The sequence below is a fragment of the Rhodamnia argentea genome, chromosome 5, assembly GCF_020921035.1.
Source record: "Rhodamnia argentea isolate NSW1041297 chromosome 5, ASM2092103v1, whole genome shotgun sequence".
Taxonomy (NCBI): Eukaryota; Viridiplantae; Streptophyta; class Magnoliopsida; order Myrtales; family Myrtaceae; genus Rhodamnia; species Rhodamnia argentea.
Genome location: NC_063154.1, coordinates 3,393,254 through 3,414,209, shown reverse-complemented (window position 1 = coordinate 3,414,209; position 20,956 = coordinate 3,393,254). Strand labels below are relative to the sequence as shown.

Sequence of the window (20,956 nt, the reverse complement as noted above, 5' to 3'; positions counted from 1 at the left end):
CAAACATTATCTCCTCATTTTCAACACTCCCTTTTAACGCCCAACATGTGATCTCCAACTCCAACTCCATCTCCAACTCTCCAAACCTCCTCCTCCTCCTCCTTCGATCCATCCGCCAACCGTAGCCATGCCCCCGCCCGATTCGCCTCCCAGGCAGGTCCTCTGCCTCGTCGTCCTCGCTCTCCTCCTCCTCCTCCTCCGGCTGAGCCTCGCGTCGGGAGGTGGCGGCGAGCTCACGTACCTCTGGCCGCTCCCAGCGGAGTTCACCACCGGCGGGGACACCCTCTCCGTCGATCCCGCCCTCGCGCTCGTCGTCGGCGGCGAGGGCGGGGGCTCCAGGATCGTGAAGGACGCGTTCGACCGGTACAAGAGCATCATCTTCCAGCACAGCGGCGTCTTCTCCATCTTCAACACGCTCAGGAAGAGGGCGTCGGGGTACGACATCGGGAGGCTGAGGATCGTGGTTCGCTCGGGGAATGAAGAGGTTCGTGCGGTTTGCGATGTGGATACATTTACAATTTTTCCACTTACTTGAATGAGTTGGCGGAAATTGGCGCGCGCGCCATGTGAAATTTTTGAGTTGTTGGTTAGCGTGCGTCTTTCTTTTGCAGCTTCAACTTGGGGTGGATGAGAGCTATACTTTGCTTGTGACGGAGAGTGATGGGAAGTCGATCAACGGAGAGGCGACAATTGAGGTAAAGTGACCGACTTTTGCGATTGGATTGTGGAGTTTGATGAATTGATAAGAAACAAATATTTCAGCCAAAACATCTTCACGAGTCCAATTCCATCCCAAGAGAATCATATTGGATGAAAGCTCGGATCAAACAACTCTAGCTTGTAGATGTCGCGACCCGATCTTGTCGGCGGGAGATCGAGGGGTAATGGGTCGCCCTTCCGGCCCAGTTGCCTGTGGACCTTCGGACGCGGGCCTCTCCCAAGGCCCATTACCCAAATCGCAACGGATGATATCGTAGTCGACCTTCGGTGTGGTCTAGTGGCATGTGCTACGTGTGCATGCCTTGGAGTCGCCACCAATCGTTTCGTGGAAGGTACGATTGGAAACATTATCGAATAGTTGGGAGCTTCTATTCGATTCTGCGAGAACCAGAAAAGTGGGATCATGGACTTAGTTACGCCAACTATCGTAGTTGACGCCCTTTCGGTACCTAAGTTGACTGAATTTTCTAACCTCGGATTTCATGCAGATGAGTGGGGTACGAATCCTAAATCTAGGAATTCATGCGGATGAGAATGACTATCTTAGCAATCACAATTAATTAAAGTAAATGCGCAAATCAAGGAATCCATAATATGCGAATAAATCACATCAAATTGGCATGACATTCATAATATAGCCCTATTGGCTTAGAGAAAGGGTATTCAAAGTATAAGAGAGGGTCGGGAGTGATTTGGAAATGATTCACCCATGAGGGGCAAAATCGTAATTTTAAGAAAATCTGGGGACGATTTGCCAAAAAGGGCAAAATAGTCATTTCGGAAAAGATTTAGGGTGAGAAATGTTGAAAAATAGGATTGGCTATTTAAACTGACCCACTTCCTAATTTTCGACATTTTTTGAAATTTTTGAGAATTTTTGGAGACAAATTATCCCCTTAAAGGTAAAATTGTCATTTTTGGAAAGATTGGGAAAAGAAATCTCAAAAATAGGATTGGCCAGTTGATTGTGGTCATTCCTCAATTTTTGGGAATTTTTGGAATTTTTAGGAATTTTCTACAATTTTTCCTAATTTTTTTTGAATTTTTTTTTTTATGATTTTTCGAATTTTTTATTTTTTATTATTTTATTTATTTTTTTTGGACCGGGTCAACGCAGTCAACGAACCGGTCAACCCGGTCCACAGACCAGTCAACCCGGTCCGAATCCGCGCCCGGACCGACCTCTCTCCAAAACGACGTCGCCCGAACATTTGCGCTCGAATTTTTGAAAATTCCCACCTAAAATGAAATGTGCGTCTCAGATTGTGCCACGTGGCGCTCTCTGGACCCTCCGATCGGAAGTCAAAATTTATGGCTCAGGATTCGCCACGTGGCGAAATCACAACTCTCTAATCTAAGAATGAGTCTACGGTCAGGATAAAGACACGTGGCTAGTCCACGACCGTCAGATCAAAAGTATTATTTTTTATTCGGAAAATGATTTTTTTATTAATATTTATTATCCGAAATTCAAAAATTGATCCAACGATCGGAATAGTGACACGCGGCCAAACCTGGGCCGCGCGATCACAAAAATCGGATTTTTTTATTTTTCAAAAAATGAATAATTTCGAAAATCATTTTATTTTCGAAAAAGCCAGGATCTCGACACGTGGCAGACCTTGGACTGTCGGATTAAATTTTTTTTTATTTTTGTTATTTGTTATAACTATTTGCCGACGTGTGCGTCACGTGTACGCCACGTCGGCGACACGTAAGCGTTGACTCGGTCAACTCGCGTTGACCGGTCAACGCTTCGCCGTGGAAGATGACCGGCGCCGTCACGGGCGCCTCGCCGGAAGTCGCATTTCGGCGTCAAAACCGATTCGGAAATACAATATCTTCGCACCAAACGACTTCCTGTCGATTTCTTGTTTATATATACCAGATTCAATCTAAGAATCCACTTGAACTAACCTAAAGTCGACCCTGTACAGGATCGGCCACCGAGTGACGTCCGACGAAAACGCCGGAATGTCGCCGAAAACACCGAGACAGATTCTAAACTACACAAAAATGCTTCGGTTTGACAGCAAACTGAATCAACTCAACCTCAGAACCAACATATTAAAGATTCAGAAGAAAAAGATGGTCTGCAACTGACTTATATGAACACGAGCAGTAGCAGACATTCACCTGACCCGATCTCCTGATATTCACAATTGAGGCCCAAACTAAATAACCAAACATCATCCATGGAGGTCGGGTTCACTTACCTGGAGAGCCAATGGTTTTGATTTTGTTTGAAACGAGCGATTTAGGTCGCATCCAGTCCGGAAGAGTTGAGGGATGGACTCGGGAGTTTTAAGCCAAATCAATGCAAAGCAAACGCATAGGCGAGTTCAGTGTATGGTCGAGAACGATTATAAACTAAAGAAATCAAAGAAAATACATCGAAGCTACGAATCCGCCATTAATGAAGTTCTACGAAGCTCGAGTGCGACTTTTACCTTTTTTCGTGAATGAAGTTTCAACTTCGAGAGGTTCGGCTATCTTTCGAGGTCGCAGAAAACTTCACCCGATGATCTCCCCAGCTTGCAATCGTTTGGGGAATGGAGTATCCCGCTCTGAAGTTCGTCGTCGAGGTTCAACAATGGCCATCCTTCCCCTTTGCGATTACTCCTCTCTCTCTCTCTCTATTCCGCCCCAATCTCTCCTTCTGTTTTTTTCCCCTCCACTTTGCGAGTACTTTTTCCTTTTTGTTCACCTCCCCTAACTGATTCTTTCTTCTGGAAGCTTCCTCCCTTTTTGTTGAGGAAAAGCCGTTTGAGAAACTGACCTGCTCTCTCTATCTTGCGCACGTGGGATTTTGGGGAAGATGATGAACAGTTCCGGGTTACCGGGTCGGATCCGCCCGACCCGGAAAACCCGGTTCGCCAGAAAAGTATCATAATTGACCTTGCAGACATCATTTTTTCGCGAAATTGGTGTCAAAAATCACTTTCCCATCCTGGATTCCTTCTGGAAATGTGGTTTTTTGTGAAAAATACTCTAGGAATTGAGTGAAAATCCCAAATGTTGGGTAGGATCCGAAAGTGATTTTTGTAAAATTGGAGTCCTTAATGAAAGAATTATCATCAATTGAGCCCGTCATTAGATTCAGAAGGTCAAAAAATATAGGATAGAAGTCTTGGGGTTCCGTGGGTATTTTTTAGAAAGATGTAATTTCGAATTTGGCATTTTAGGGACTAAAGTGAAAGGATTTTTTATGCAATTAAGTCCCTAGTGCCGAAATTGAGCAAATTAAAGTGCAATTGGATCAGAATGTGAAATGGAATACAAGAGAATCATGTCACAACCCTCAATAGTGACGAAAGAAAAATAAAATGACCCCAAATGGTATTTTTATGTCTAATTTGCAGGGTGCATTTGTGAAGGAACACACAAATCTGAATTGAAATTTTCAAATTTTAAGAGGTCAAAATGAAAAGGGAATTAAAATAAAAATACTGACTATTTTTCTGTATTTTTGTGACCTCGACTGGTATTTTTTTTTTTTTGGAATTTTCCTATTTTTTGAAAAAATATCAAAAAATGTGAAAAATATGAAAAATTATTTTTTGATCAAAAATGGTTCCTTGAGCTTGGCCAAGGCTACCAAAGTTGATTTTTCAATTTTTCAATTTTTTATGAATTTCTATGGATTTTCCAAAAATAAACCGGAAAGAGGTTGATTAAAAAAATCAGGTGCCAATAGTAGAGTATGGTATAACTTTAACAACCATAACATGATGACATGGCCTTGAGCACACAGACATGTATTTGCACGAATGCATGAACAATCATGTCGAAATAAGCGTGTTTCTGTTTGCTGCAGGCAAATACTGTTTATGGTGCATTACGAGGGTTGGAGGTATGTACAAATGTCTTTAAACTCTCTTCATGTATTGAAAAATTTCAAAAGTGGTATCGTGTTGCTATTATCGTTGACTTTGGAAAGCTAAGGGTGGTAAGATGCTGCCGGAACGTTTCCTTTTCTTTCCCCCCTTTCCCTTCTCGAGCTAGATATGTTCATTGGGATAGCGGTTGTACTACTGAGAAAACTATATTAACAGTCATTTTATAATTGTCAAACAGTTAGGAGCATTAACTTTGTGATGGGCAGCTTCCTCATGCTACTTCATTTGTAAATTATGGAAGTCTCGTGTTTGGCAGAAGTAGATGGTTTACTGAAAACAGAATGTACTCATCAAGCCAAATGTAAGCTTGGGTATAACAACCTATGCTGCAAACTCACAGTTCTCATCCATGATCACCCAATTCTGAGTTAGAGGTGTTTAAAGAACATTATCTTATTTGTTATTTATCATTCAGTAGTATGTCGGTTATATTTCCAAGGTGTGATCTCTGTGTTAAGTTGATCCTCCCGCTGCAGTTTGTTGGAGATATGACTCTTTCTCAAGCGATCTTTTACATTGTTTCAGACATTCAGCCAATTATGTACTTTTGATTATAGCACAAAATCAGTGCTTGTACGCCAGGCTCCATGGTATATCCATGATGAACCGAGGTTTGCATATCGTGGACTACTACTTGGTAAGAGCAATGATTTTATTGATTAAAATGTTGAACGGCAAACATCTATTGACATTATGTTATTTTTATTGGTGCCATGCATCTTCTTTAACAGATACATCGAGGCACTACTACCCTGTCGACGTAATTAAGCACATACTGGATTCCATGTCATTTGCTAAACTTGTAAGATACGATAACTTGCAATTCCTTCTTGCTGCTATTCTCAGTGCACTTTTCCTGACACACTCTACTGATCACTATTCTATATTTTGATCGTTTAATTCCCACAAATGCGATCCTCCCATGGGAATTACAATCATTAGAATGTCCTGCATTGGCACATGGTGGACAGTCAGTCATTTCCTCTAGAAGTGCCTACCTATCCTAAGTTGTGGCAAGGGGCATATACAAAATGGGAGCGATATACAGTTGAGGATGCGTATGAAATAGTGAAGTAAGATATCAATTGCTTGTCCCATGATGGGCAAATTCTTCTCCTTCATGCGATTGGATTATATACTACTGTAGGCGGTTCTTGATAATGTTTTGGATATATCAGTTGGGTTTACATTGGTCAATATGAGATATTAGCATGAATACGTGAAATCATCTCTTGAATAAGTCGATTCTCTTTGATAACTGTTTCTTTCTCTTTCAGTATGTTAACTTTCTGATCGAGTCCCATTTTTTGTTCCCAAGATATAGCACGCCAGAGATTGACTGAGAGAATGGTTTAGAGACTCTTACGGATGGAGAATTCTTTGTATATAGGGAAACTATAGCAATGCTTTTTACTAGTCAGATCCTATGTAGAGGAACTTCATTGCTAGAGGTAATCTGACATGAAGTGCATATGCAATTATAGACTGCCTAACTTATACAACAAATAACATGTTTTCCCCTCCATGCTGCCGCTAAATTTATGTTGATGGTTTATGTCATCACATATATTGACTTCATGGATCTGGCACCTGGCAATGTACTAACTTTGTCTTTTTGTTGTCATGCTGGCTTTCACCATATGAAGCTTTGCCAAAAGTAGAGGTATGTTCTCTCATTCGTTTCTTTGCTGCGCTTGATGAATGTATTCTCACGTATTTCATTGCAATTGTGGTTTCATAAATTTGATATAAGTTTTTTGAACTTGTTTGCTTGTGTCGCTACAAAGAACTTGCATAAATCTGGTACCTTAGAACTGCTGCACTATATGAGTGTATTATATAATTATGACTAAGTTACTATCACTGCTAGTACAATTGTGGTGTTTGCTGATCATCTTTCTTAACTGATTTTAGGAATCCATGTGATGGCTGAAGTAGATGTCCCTGGTCATGCAGAATCATGGTGAGACACTTCTTTTTTGGATATTTTGCAGCCTGTGATGAGATTATGTGGACGTTTTTAGGTTGTGTATCTTAAGTAAGCTACCATAAATTTCTGATCTTCTTTAATGCAGGGGAAAAGGGTATCCTGAATTATGGCCTTCTTCATCCTGTAAAGAGCCACTTGATGTTTCAAAAAATTCTACCTTTGACTTAATTTCTGGCCTCTTATCAGGTTAGGCATTTAGTATCCTTATCTACAGTGCTAAATCTTCCATTTTGCCTTCTTGTTGCTGCTTTTGATGTATGAATTATCTATACATCTACTGTAACATCGACGTTTATGTTTCATGAGTTCCTGAAGGAAGAAAGCCATGTTGACTCGAGTAATAACATGTGGAACTTTTGCAGTGTAAAGCTTTTCCCTTAAAAAATCTCTGCATGGGCAAGGCGCCTACTTGAGTAGGAAAGGATTTTTTGTCATTTAAGAAATGCCTGGCATACTAGATTCCTCTCATTCATTTGGGGTGGGAAGAGGGCTTGTTTGACGAGTCTTTGATACCTGATGACTTAGGGTGCTAGTAACGTTTCCATATTTTGAACAAAACCCTTTTTCTATTTTTGTCCCGCACTTTTGGGAACAAAACGCGTTGTAACTAAAAATTTAAAAATTTATAAAAATTCATCTTTGAGAGTGTGAAGGAGTAGTCAGAACATAGGGTTCAAAAAGTGTCCTCTTTTATTATAAAATATTTTCAAAAGCTTTGATAAAAGTGTTCCGAACAAAGAAACAAGTATTTTTTGTTTCGTTTCTGCCCAAAAGTGTTCCTGATACTAAAATTTTTAAAAAAATTTTTTTAGGAGCTTTCCTACACACCCTTAATTAGCCATTGGCTTCTTCTTAATATTTCAAATGTTAAATTACGGAAGTTCATGCTTTACTCCGAGAGCTAGAACGCATGAAGTAAGAGTGCATTTTTCCTATTGATTTGGTAATCTCTTGATAATTATAGTATCCTAGGCACCTCTTAGATCTAACAAATCCTATCGTTGCAGATATGAGAAAAATCTTTCCCTTTGAGCTATTTCACTTGGGTGGTGATGAGGTTAACACAGGTTAGTGCAGGTGACTTTAGCATCTCTCTTTTCCTTTGGCAGTCATTTGTTCTTTAAAACCTAAATGATCGGTAGACCTTTTCTATTTCACGACTTTAGAAGTACTTTGCAAAAGTTGACTAAGGAATGTAACAGGGGCTCTTATTCTGGGTAAAATGAGGGAAGTAGCCTCATTTCCATCCTATGTCATAGGCTTTAGCACTAGAGAAAAAAAATTATGAAAATTTCAGGCTTTAAAAAGGATACTGTCAGCTACTTTTTTTTTTTTGGTAAGGGATACTGTCAGCTACTTAGTATCTGCTTAGACCCATAAAACTGAAAATCTGAATTTCAGACTAGAATATCCCTTTTTTAACCATCAAAATCTTCTCCTATTTCTTGGAACGATAAATTTCAGAAAATTCATGAATCAGGAGCTTAGAGACCCTTTTTAATCCCCGCAATGTTCGAACTATGTGGATCCTTTGCTGATTAGCTGCACATACAAGAACATTGAGCCCAGATGTCAGAGAACTGAGCTTTCTACTTCTGCAAGGACCAAGCATTTGTAAAACATAGTAATAATACCAACTGGTCATCCTCTGTATACTGTTAAAGGATCATATAGACGTTATCGGACTTGTATATATATGATGGCCATGGTATTACCAAATATGAAGAGTCTAATAACATTATCGCAAAATGCCACCTAATTTTATAGTGAGATCAGTTGCAGCAATAAGCAGTTGTAATGTCAAATGATATCTAGTGGGTGAGTATATCTACTTGTGAAATGACAGCATTCTGGAATTTGAGACAGTAGGTTTTCCTGTTTCTCTGGTTTTAAGTTTTATGATCACAATCCATTTAAGTCATTATTGTTGTCTGTATTTCGTTTGCAGATTGTTGGACATCCACTACACATGTGAAGCAGTGGTAAATGAATCAACCACTTTACTTGATATTTATCCTACTTTCCAGAAGTTTGTCCTGGGAACTTGCAATTATTTTGAATGTTATCATAAACTATGCCGTCTTTTCAACCAACTCGTCAACGTTACTATGGTCTTAGATCTTTTGCCAAAGCTATTGCAGCAGATTTATTCATTTTATTAAGTTATGATTACAGGAAAGCCTTTCTGTTTATCATCGGTGTGAATGAGCATGCAACGCATTCCCGTTGAAATGTTGTACTTTGTTTTCATTGATGTAGACTGGGTTAGTACCTTGACTAAAATATCTTCTAGCTTACCTAGAAAACCATGTCAAAGTTCCGAATGTGCTTTAGAAATTAGATTTTAAAAGATTTGGATAGAGTCAACAAGTCTTTCCATTATTAGGATCCTCAAGAAGAGAGAGGAATAGTGGGGCAGCAACTATGTGACATTTTCAATTAGATCTCTTCAGATAACTGCTGAAGTCTGGAAGCAATTTTCACTGTTTAATCTTTTTTGGTATTGGATCAAACCATTCCTTGAAATTGTGTGGATTTAGCACTAGCTTGTTTCTCTGTGGCGATACCTTTCCCTGTATGCCTCCCACCTGATGCCCCCTCTCTCCCCTCCTCTTAATGCAGTCTACCAATTCTTGCTTCCAACAACCCATTTCAGATGCTGAACATGAGGGTCATTTTAAATGCAGGCTCCAAAGTCACAACATGACTGGTAAAGACGCGTACAAGTATTTTGTAATCAGAGCTCAAGAAATTGCCATTTCAAAAAATTTGACCCCTGTCAACTGGTATGTACATGTCCTACCACCCGCTGGTAGCAGTTTGGTTCTCACATTGTTATTCTCCTTCTCTTGGCCAATTTTCCTAGTTTACATCGAGTCTCTGCACCAATATGACAGAACATTTGTTGAAGAGGCGGATCTCAACATTGTTGCATCATTTAGAGACAGATTTTAATGGAATTGTCCTCTTGTTGAGATGATATGTTGTTTAATGTTAAGGAATATCACTTCTGATGTTTAGCATATTCACTTTGTCGTGCTGTAGAGTTAAAAAGAAAGAACTTTATGATCAGGAACTTCGGGTAATGTCAGCATATGGGCACTTGTACTGTAGTGTTCTTTATAGTGCTGCGTGGAAGAGTGGTCTTTTCAGACTTTTGTAACTAGAGGTTATGTCATTAATATCATTGTCTTTGCTTATCAAATAGGACTTTCATAACATGTGCTTAAATTTGGGCCTATCATTTTGAAAGATTTTGGTGGATTCGCTGCTAAAATGATGTGGGAACTAGATTACAGTTATAGACGGGTTATGGCCTGGAGATCCGGTTGACTGACATCTACCTTCTCGATTTTTCAAGATAGTAAGTGGTTATTATCAGGCTTCTGGCACTTGGTTTCAGAGGAGAGAAGGTTTTTGGAAAATAATTATGAGAAAGAGCACGTATGAAGGACTCCTAGGCGGGTAGAAAATGAAACGGTGTGCTAATAGAGATTATGTTTGTCACAATCAGTATTCATGACAGTGCATGTGCTGGTCATCCTAATTTTTTATTCTGCATTATATTTTGTAACATTTATATGTGGAGAATATGACATTAATTTGATACTGCTTCAGGGAGGAAACATTCAATGCATTTCCCCAAAGTCTTAATCCGAAGACGATAGTACATAACTGGTAAGTTTTTTTTATCAGTATTTAATTCATGTTGATTTCAAGCTAATTAACTTTTGTCACTGTAGGCTGGGAGCTGGTGTATGTCCAAAGGCTGTCGCAAAGGGCTTTAAATGCATTTTCAGCAATCAAGGTGTTTGGTATCTACATTATTTGGATGTGCCATGGGAAAAAGTCTACACTGCAGAGCCCCTCGAAGGAATAAGCGATGCTTCCAAACAAAAACTTGTGATTGGCGGTGAAGTTTGCATGTGGGGAGAGACAGCCGACACTTCTAATGTCCAGCAAACGATATGGCCTAGAGCTGCTGCTGCTGCAGGTAAGCCAGTCTCTAAGCATCATTCTATGCTGAAGCATTGAGTCTTTTTCTTCTCGGCACTCATCCTTCTTTGTCCATTTAGAGTTTCATTTGTTTTTTTTTTTTATTTAAATAGCAGGGAAATCCCTTTAGTGAATGTGAAGTTATATCTTCATCCCTTCGCTCATAAAACTTATTATTATTGTCTACTAATCGGTGAAGCGGTTTTTCTACTAAATGAAATTTTTTGTTGTACAAAAAGGGGAGCAATTCGGGGGTGGTTGGTTTATCACCATTTACATTGAAGCCTTTTCAGACTTTGTTTGTTTCGCGGAAAATAAATGATTTTGAAGACATTTGCCTAAAAAGATCCCCTATACAGTCAATGGAAAATGTTTTTGTTGACAGTAACAATTCATGTTTAAATATTTTCGTGACCGATGAAAATAGTTTCCCATTCATTCATTTTTATAAGCAATACAATGAATCATTTTTATGAAAATGATTTCTAAATAGTTCGTTTTCCATGACATGAACGGAGCCATGATTTTTTGTTTCATGCTGCGGGCTTCTTCCAATACTATGGGAAGTGATAGAAAAAGAGATGGGACATGAAAACACCATGTGAAATGGCTCTTCTAGGGCATGGAAGTCCTCATTGCCTTTGATCTCCACAAAACTCAATTTGCCAGTTCATGCCATTTTCCTCCTTTTCCATTGATGGATCATGTATGTGCAAGCCCTCCTAAGAGATCATAGTAGCCCCATAACGGTAGTTTTTTCTTGTCTAAGCTTTCTTTTCTTGCCATCGTTAGGAGGGCTTGAGTGCTTCGTACTGCTTGTTATAGACACACCACTTGAGGCTAGTACAAAATTGTAAAAACGCAATGAGCCCAGGTGTACTTAAAGCTGTGCATTCCTTCTTGATGACAGATTAGAAAATTGTTATTGCTGGTGTAATCATAATCTTTTTGCATTGATCTGTATTTATTCGTTTGTCTATTTTGCAGAGCGATTGTGGAGCAGGAGAGATGCCACATCCGCCGGAGATGTAAATACAACGGCATTACCACGACTACATTACTTCAGATGCCTCCTGAATGGGCGGGGGGTTCAAGCTGCTCCTGTCACAAACCAATACGCACGGAGTCCGCCGAAGGGTCCCGGTTCATGCTATGACCAATGATTCTTCGAACGCCGCTATTCGTTTTAAATCTGTAAAATGCTGCTATGTACTTGGCCAGGACATAAGTTCATGAGATATTAAGAAGTGTATCCTTTCCAAACTTCGCTTGCTAATCTAGAAGTGTCTTTCTCTGGGTATAGAACATGGATGATCTAATCAAATGAGCTTTGTAAATGCATGCAGGGCAATTTCGGGCTCTCGCAGGCTTTAATAATAAATTATAAAAATCATTTGAATTAAAAGATACTTATGCAATTAAAATATGCCATTGACAAGATGAATAAGCTCACAAAAAAATATTAATACATGGGGATATAAGCCATTATTACGTTGAAAATTCACAACCAAATGTATGAATTATAGATAGGTAAAAATGTTTCCAAATTAAAGTTATTATTACCGTGCAACTTTTCTTTTTAAAAATAAATTAAATAGCCATTGTTCACTCCGCTTGAGGTTGGGCAGCCATTTCCATTTGCGTTGGTGGCACCCTCTGTAGGCTGCAAGATCGCGACCACCACAAGCTCCTTATTGGCTTCGTGGGCTTATATATGTTTTAAGTTTTGGTTTAAGTTTTTGGGTAAGTTTTGCAAAAAGAAAGTAGAGGCCGGAAGAAGTCTGATCCGAGACGAACCAAAACATGAACATTAACCTCAACATCACCGATACAGACCCAAAAAAAAAAAAAAAAAAAACAACAACAACAACAACAGAAAAATACGAATGTTGATGCCGGGAAAAAGGCTGATCCGAGACGAGAGGCTCAATTGGGAGGGGACAGGAGACACGAGTGACTGCGCTAGCAATCCAGGTGATGCGGCGTGCATTCGTTCATGCTAAACGTTGCCTTGAGGCAGCCGGTTCGCGCTGCTTGCTTCCTCAACCGCCGTCGGAAGAACAAGGTACAGGAGGAAGGGCAGGCACGACAAGCCGCAACACAGCCAACACGCCCACGCGAGGAAGGGGGGAAGAAAACAGCTCACCAGCCCGAAGAGGCCGACGAAGATGGTCAACACTCCGAAGTACTCCAAGGCGCTCGTAGCCCGCGGCCAGATGCCATTCAGCAGCGTGCCGATCCATGTGGCGGCGAACCCGACGGAGAATGCGATTGCAAAGGTGCTGGCTTGCAGGTGCGTCAGCCCGTGGTACTGGTTTAAGAAGAGCTCTGTGGTCATGGGAAGGGCGAGCTCCAACACTGTCTTCCCCAGCTGCAGTCTCTGAAACAGGGCCGCTAGCGGGTGAACAGGGCCGGGCTGAGAGCTTCCGGTAGTTGTTGGGCTAGCGCCACCGTGTGAAGAGGAAGTGGTGTTGCGGCTTGGGATCCGGTTGTTGCAAGAGAGGTTGTGGAAGAGTGTGAGGAAGAAAGACCGGACGGCGAAAGTGCAGGGAGGGGCCATTTCTCGTCGGGACAGGTACCTCTGCAGGATGATAGGAACAGGATAAATCTTTCAAGAGGCTCAACAAGAACGAGAGAGAGAGAGTGTGTGTGTGCGTGTTTGAGACTTGAGATTGTATTTGAAACTTGTGAGTTGTGCAGGAAATATTGGCAAATCGGAAAAAGTGTCACCTTATCACAAAGTTTTGTGATAAGGTGACACTTTTTGCGATTTGCCAATATTTCCTCGGCAGAAAAACCTTCTATAAACTTTTACTCTCCTGAGAAAATATTGGCAGTCAAGTAACTTTACTTTTGCATTGCATACGTCATTTTTGCATTGCAAAAGTAGAGAGTTTTTGGGCCTTCCTGGGAATTTCGTCCCTGCCCTTACTCTTCCACCGTATTTGTCTCGTCAATGCTGTCCTTATCATTACCTGTTAATTTTGCCCGGATTGTTCCATCTTCGTGGGAAGAAAAAAGTCCTGTTAACTTGTGATGCAATAAAAATCGTAAATGGACACACCCGTATCCCATTTAGGGGGCATTTGATTAGGTGAGAATTCTATGATAACGAAAAATGCTTTTTAGACAATTATTATCTAAAAAAATGGTTAATTTTTTTTATGTTTGGTGATATGTGATCAAAAAAGATTTTCAATGTTTGGAAAAATAACTTCAATTGACACAATTAAAGAAAATCTAAGACTAAATTGATATCAATAAAATAGGCTTAGGACTTTTCTGGCACTTTTATGAACTTTTGGGTTTGATTTTCCAAGGTGATGTTGGAATCAGGCTTCCGCATTGATCCTTCATGCCCTAGGTTTATTTCGCATGTATGTGGCTACCAATTCTTCAATTCAAGGGTCTTCATTCGTCGGTTTTAGACCGTTTACACACGAGTGTGTGTTAACTTATTATTCCACGTCACTTTACTATTCCACATGCATTTCTTCCATTCAGTTTTAGATTTGTTTACACATGAGAGTTACGTTAAAAGAAAATTATACTGCTATACTACATCACTTGAGAGTCAAAGCGGGATACATTTGTGATGATTAGCTTCATCTCAAACTCGTCCCAATTGACGCTTATGTGTTCTCCAAACCTGTCCCAGTTCAGCCACTAGCATGAAACTCCAAAGCAAAATCGATAGAATAGTCGGATACTCGCGCAAACTATGTTATAAATCAGAACCATATATCCAAATGGTTTTAGATCTCTAACATAACATTGTAAAATTTTAATATCAAACAGTCATAAAAATTTAAGATCTAGACTGAGGGAATGTAGGCTCGAAATGACGTTTGCTTGCCTCTTTGCAAAATAAATAAATAAATAAATCAATGACATACTTGACGAGGCCGACCTCGTCGTCGCCGGGTGAGGCTCCGTCAACCTCGCCGCTTGTCGCCTCCGGCCAATCGCCGAGGTCTAGCAACCGGCTAGAGGAAGAAGAGGGAAGAAAAAAAAAGAAAAAATGAAAATAAAATTAAGAAAATGGAAAAAGAGGAAAAGAGGCAAGAATGTTTTATATATATATATATATACACACACATGACTGATTATCATTTTCATGATTATTTTAATTAAATTAATTTTATTTAAACCCATAAATAAATAAATAATAAAAAGAGGCAAGAATGAATTTACACATCAGTGCTAGTCGGCCAAAACTGATTGAGGCTCCGTCAACCTCGCCGGTTGTCGCCTCTGGCCAATCGCCGAGGTCTAGCAACCGGCTAGAGGAAGAAGAGGGAAGAAAAAAAAAAGAAAAAATGAAAATAAAATTAAGAAAATGGAAAAAGAGGAAAAGAGGCAAGAATGTTTTATATATATATATACACACACACATGACTGATTATCATTTTCATGATTATTTTAATTAAATTAATTTTATTTAAACCCATAAATAAATAAATAATAAAAAGAGGCAAGAATGAATTTACACATCGGTGCTAGTCGGCCAAACCTGATTGGATGGTCTGAATTAACACAATTACAAAAGATTTAGGACTGACCAGCAAAAAAAATTTTGACCGAGTTGGCACAATTATAGTAGGTTTAGGAATTTTTTAGTAATTTTTTCGGTATATCCTATGTGGCATGGAATTCTATGAGTTTTATGAGTACCAAGTAGGATTCAATCTGATGGAGACGTCCGATTACTTCTTGGCTTTACCGTGATATGCAATTTTTCCTCAAGAAAGACGTTTCACAGTCTGCTGCGCATGGCGAAGCTTCCCCGCTCTCTCTTGAGGAAAAGTGCTTTGCGAATCGCAAGTCTAGAAGAGAGACTTTGATTTGGAATGGAGAAGGTGTTAAAAAAGCCATAAACCAATAGTATTAGTGTCAATTTAATTTTAAACCTTTTATTGGTGTCATAAACTTTTTGTATTTGTGCCAATTGAGTTTAAACCGATCAATTTTAAGCCGAGAATTGTCGACGTGATGCCGATCATCTTACGTGGCATGACTGGCGCTAGCATGGATTTTTTTAAATATATTTTTGAATTTTTATTTTATTTTTTTCTCTTTCTTTTTTGTACACTTTTTTATGTTATTGAGGGCTGGTGACCCTCAATAAAAAAAAAGTGTACATAACGGAAAAATAAGAAAAAAAACAAATAAATTATTGAAATTATAAAAGAACATTAAAAAAAATATCCACATCGGTCCCAACCGTATCACGTAAGATAATTGGCGTCCATGTTAGAGATTTTCAGCCAAAATTAGCCGAATCAATCGAATTAGCATAAATGCAAAATATTTAAGACCGAATAGGTACCAATGCGACAGGTTCAAGATTTTTTTGGCACTTTTCCCGATTTGGATGATACTCGGATACGAGTTGTATTGGGTTGAAGAGATGTAGATGCCTATGTAGCACCAACATCAACATCGACATGCGACACGATACAATACGCCGACACGTGATTTCTGAAAAAATAGAAAATTCTGATACATTGAGACACTTTGTATATCAAATGTTTATTTATATATATATGACTTATTATCATTTTCATGATTATTTTAATTAAATTAATTTTATTTAAATCCATAAATAAATAAATAATAAAAAGAGGCAAGAATGAATTTACACGAAAAACAGTGGTCCACCATTTGTTAATAGCATTCAGGGGCGAGAAATTATTCAGTGGTTAGATACCGCCACATCATCTGCAGACATGGCATGCATGTTTTAGTCACAGCCACTCATGGTTTGACATATGTTTATTGACGTGGCATTAAAAAAAAAAGAAATCGCCAAAAGTCTATTCAGCCTCAGCCATGGATGAACCCCGTTCGAGTTGCAGCACCTCCCCTCGCCTTGGCCACCAACGGAGTCGCTGGCACCGCTCCTTCGCGTCTAAGCCGAGCTGCCCACTCCGGCGCCGCTTGACGCCGAGATGGCCATGGACTTGCGACGTGATGGCTGCACGCCTTCCGCCATGGAAGACCAGATCTTAGATCTGGGAGAACGACGCCAGCAAAGCTACGATGGCCATGGGCGAGCAACGCTATACCCTAACACGATTCCAGATCTGGAGGTGATTGGAGAAGTACAGAAAGAAAAAAGACGGAGCCAGAGGTAGCTCTGGCCGACCGTTAGCGACGGAAAGGGTCCTCCACCATCCATGGCTAAGGTGGGTTTTTAGCCCCTCTTTTTTGGCGTCAAGATCTGGTGTTTCAGCGACGGAAGGGGTCCTTCCCTGAACGCTTTCCGCCATGACAAAAGTGGGTCTCTTGGCTTGTCCTCAGCCAAAGGCTTTGGGGCCTTAGAAGACATGGCCACAAGTTTCCAGTCTTGAGTTTTCTGTCTTCCTCCTCCTTCATCATCCATGGCCGCAAGCTTTGCTTGTCCATGGCTCGCGAGGGCTCAGCTTGGACGCGGCGCCGACGATTCTGCTGGTGGCGACGGCGAGCGGAGGTTCTGCAACACCAACGAAGCAAAAAAGCTTCAGTCGTCGGCGTGCTAAACTGGATAGCGAAGAAGGAAAGAGAAAATAAAAAAAGTTTACATTTTTATTTATCTCCATGTCAGCTATGAAGTGGCAACATGAACACGTGTCAAATTGTGAGTGGTTAGAAGTTAAAAACATACATGCCATATCAACTGCTCACGTGCCGATCTCTAACCACTGAATAATTTCTCAAGGGGAGAGGGAGAGACTGTGAGAGCGAGCTGTGCGAGAGAGCTGAGAGGATGAGGGGATGCAATTAGGGTTTGGGCAGAGTGGCGATTAGGTGAAGGTTTTTTTCTTCAGAATAGTAAGTTTTCATTAATTTACATTTTTATGCCTAAAAAATCACAAATTCCAATATTAATCCAATGTGTCAGAAGCCAAACACTAGTGTTGGTGGCGTGTCCGGCCTGTTGACCGTGTGTTCAAGCGTATTCAATATGGACATGGACATGGACATGGAAACTTCCGGAAGGTGTCGGTGCTAGTTAGGTAGATGCTAAAGCCATAAGCTTGTTGCCATTATAGTAAGATCCATTTATGTAAAGTCAAGAGCTTCCTCCATCTCAAGCCACGAAAATCGTCGAAAATATATGTTAAATTTGAGCCCGTGAAGGAAACTTGATCCAAATAGTTTCCTAATCCTTAATGTCTTATAAAATACTACATTTCATGCCGACGGCTTCTCCCCAATATAACGGGCTAACATTGCGGTGTCAATGCATGAGGGGTCGCATCCCGTGAACACAAATGAATTTGAACTCTTGGCCCGATTTCGTCAAAACAACCGATTTTGGTCGGATCATTAAAATGCTTACTAAATCTGGTGAAAATTTAATTACATACAAATAATTAGTTATATCGAAAGTCATTTAAATGTATATAAAAACAAACTTGTTACACAAAAAAAATTTGTTGCGGTTACGAATTGAAAATTATTAATACACGGGGATATAAGCGGTAGAATCGCTCACACATGCCATTGTTAAGTTGAAAATTGCTACCGACCGAGAATTTTCTAATTATGGACAGGTCAAAAATATTTCCCTTAATTCAAAGTTATTAGTACTCACGAAAATAACTAGTTACTGATAATCCCGTGCTTTTTCCTATGTAAAAGATAAATTAACTATAGATAGGTTAAAAAAAAAAAATCGACTGGCTTCTCTGTAGTCCCATTGTCACTGTGCAATGCCACCGTTCACACCAATTTAAGACACCTTTGTAAACACATTGCAAGAAATTGCCCGAATGGAAATTACGATATAGACCCCCGATCTTTGCTTCAACGCGGACAGGAAAATGCATGCATGAATAATTTGCTCACCACAAAAAATTCGTCGCTGTTCTGAATTGAAAGTTATTAATTAGATGGGAACAAAAGAGAATTCACTAGCTCTAGGCAAGCAAAAGAATATTCTTCCTTATTTTTTTTTTGGGTCCAATATTTCTCCTAATTGACAGGGATTAATTACATGTTTTATTTTTTTTTTCCATGAGAAAGATGAATTGACCACAGTGAAAAGTATGTATTAAATAGCGTACGCTTGATAAGTTATTAATCCCTTGTTAGAGGTGATCATGGGTTTGACGATTCACAATGCACGCTTAAACTTGTCCAACCCGAAAGCTAACACAAACAAATTTGGACAAACAATTCCCTTCTTAAGCTCGAAATGCCCACGTCGGCTCCCTCAAGCCGGGTCGTGTTTTATATAGAGGGTTTAATGACTTTTTAATCACAAGCAGCCGCGCAAAAACTTTTAGATCCGGTGCTAGGCCTTAACCTTTCATTTGGTCATGTCTGCCACTTACACATTGAAAGGCACATAGTTTTAACGAAAACCTCAAGCTGTTACTAATCTATTAAAGACTTACTCCTTAAATATTGAGGGTACTCATTCCTTCTTCTTTTTGTTGTTGTTGTTGTTGTTGCAATTGCATCAAGCATTATGAACGCTGGAAACTTGGGAAGGAATATTCCAAGAACGTCCTTGTTCATCTTGGGCCGACAAAAATCATGGCTGGTGGATTACTTGGGCCTAAGTGCTTGGGAACCATGGCGCAAAGAAAGCCCGGCTACGAGGTCATAGTTGTCAATCTGCGCCATTTCCAATGAGATCTCTTCGGATAACTGCTGAAGTCGGGAGGCAACTTTCAGTGTTCTATCCTTTTTTGGTATTGAATCAAACCACTGTTTACGTAAATGATTTTCCTTAAAATTGTGTGGATTTCGCACCAGCTTGTTTCTCTGTGGTGATACCTTTCCCCGTACCCTTCCTCCTTATGGAGTCTACCAATTCTTGTTGCTAGCTACATGTGTCGGATGCTGAACACGAGGGTCATTTTAAATGCCGGCTCCAAAGTCCTAGCATAATCGGTAAAGACGCGTGCAAGTTTTTTGTAATCAAAGCCGAGGAAATCGCCCTTTCAAAAAATTGGACCCTTGTCAACTGGCATATATGTATACTATCATCCGCTGGTGGTAGTTAGTTCTCACATTGTTTTTGATTTATGATAATTGAACATGTTATTCTCCTTCTCTTTGCCAATTTACCTTGTTTACATCGAGTCTTTGCACCAATATGATAGAACATTCGTTGAAGAGGCACATCTCAACACTGGTTTCCGCATCTGTTTGAGACAGATTTCAATGGAATTGCCCTCTTGATGTAATGACATGTTGCGTAATGTTGAGGAATATCGCTTCTGATGTTTAGCATATTCATTTTCTCCTTCTGTAGAATTAAAAAGACAGATCTTTATGATCAAGAACTTCTGGTAATGTCGGCACACGGGCACTTGTACCGTAGTGTTTTCATAGTGCTGCATGGAAGAGTGCTTTTCAAACCGTAGCTAGAGGTTATGTCATTAATATCATTGTCTTTGCTTATCAAGTAGGACTTTCATAACATGTCCTTAAATTTGGGCCCATCATTTTGAAAGATTTCAGTGGATTCACTGCTAAAATAATGTGGGAACTAGATTATAGTTATAGACGGGCTGTGGCCGGGAGATCCGATTGACTAACTTCTACCTGCTCGAGTTTTCAAGTTGGTAAAGTGGTTAATATCAGGCTTCTGGCCTTTGGTTTTAGAGGTAGAGAAGGTTTATGGAAAATAATAATGAGAAAGTGCACGTATGAAGGACTCCTAGGTAGGTAGAAAATGAAACAGTGTGCTAATGGAGGTTATGTTTGTTGCAATCAGTATTCAAGACGGTGCATGTGAAAGTCATCCTAATTTTTTATTCTTCATTACATGCTTCTTTCTTATAACATTTTTATGTGGAGAGTACGACCTTAATTTGCAATTGCTTCAGGGAGGAAACATTCAATGCATTTCCCCAAAGTCTTAATCCGAAGACGTAGTACAGAACTGGTAAGTTTTGATCAGTATTTAATTCATGTTGATTTCAAGCTGATTAACTTTTGTCACCGTAGGCTGGGAGCTGGTGTACGTCCAAAGGCTGTCGCAAAGGGCTTTAAATGCATTTTCAGCAGTCAAGGTGTTTGGTATCTAGATCATTTGGATTTGGATGTGCCATGGGATCAAGTCTACACTGCAGAGCCCCTCTACGACGTCCTGAAATTTCGACGTCCGTAAGAAAATTATAAATTTCAACGTGAAAAATAAAGTATGATCTTGAAGATTGAAGAGACGATAATTGACTATTGCAGAATGTTTATCAGAAAAAGTCAATTTTGAATAGTCAAATGTTGACTCATAATACCGAGACTAGTCGTGCGCGAATTCGATCTTGTCCTAATCTTAAATATGAAATGACCATCTTGCCCTCGATTTTCTTTTATTCTAGCAGAGCAACCCTCGGGTCGCCGACATCGG

At 39.8% G+C, this 20,956-nt stretch overlaps 1 protein-coding gene across 1 annotated transcript; it reads left to right on the top strand.

Annotated features, from left to right (window-relative positions):
• On the top strand, window positions 1-11,962 carry LOC125315197 (beta-hexosaminidase 1-like). Its single transcript, XM_048279586.1, has 15 exons — window positions 1-484; window positions 612-695; window positions 4,538-4,573; window positions 5,145-5,256; window positions 5,351-5,421; window positions 5,562-5,692; window positions 6,266-6,282; window positions 6,534-6,582; window positions 6,695-6,795; window positions 7,617-7,676; window positions 8,558-8,591; window positions 9,297-9,395; window positions 10,228-10,287; window positions 10,353-10,603; window positions 11,593-11,962. Exons 1-15 carry the CDS (start codon window positions 128-130, stop codon window positions 11,766-11,768), a joined length of 1,638 nt encoding a protein of 545 aa, XP_048135543.1. The 5' UTR covers window positions 1-127; the 3' UTR covers window positions 11,769-11,962.
• Window positions 11,963-20,956: the final 8,994 nt, after the last annotated feature.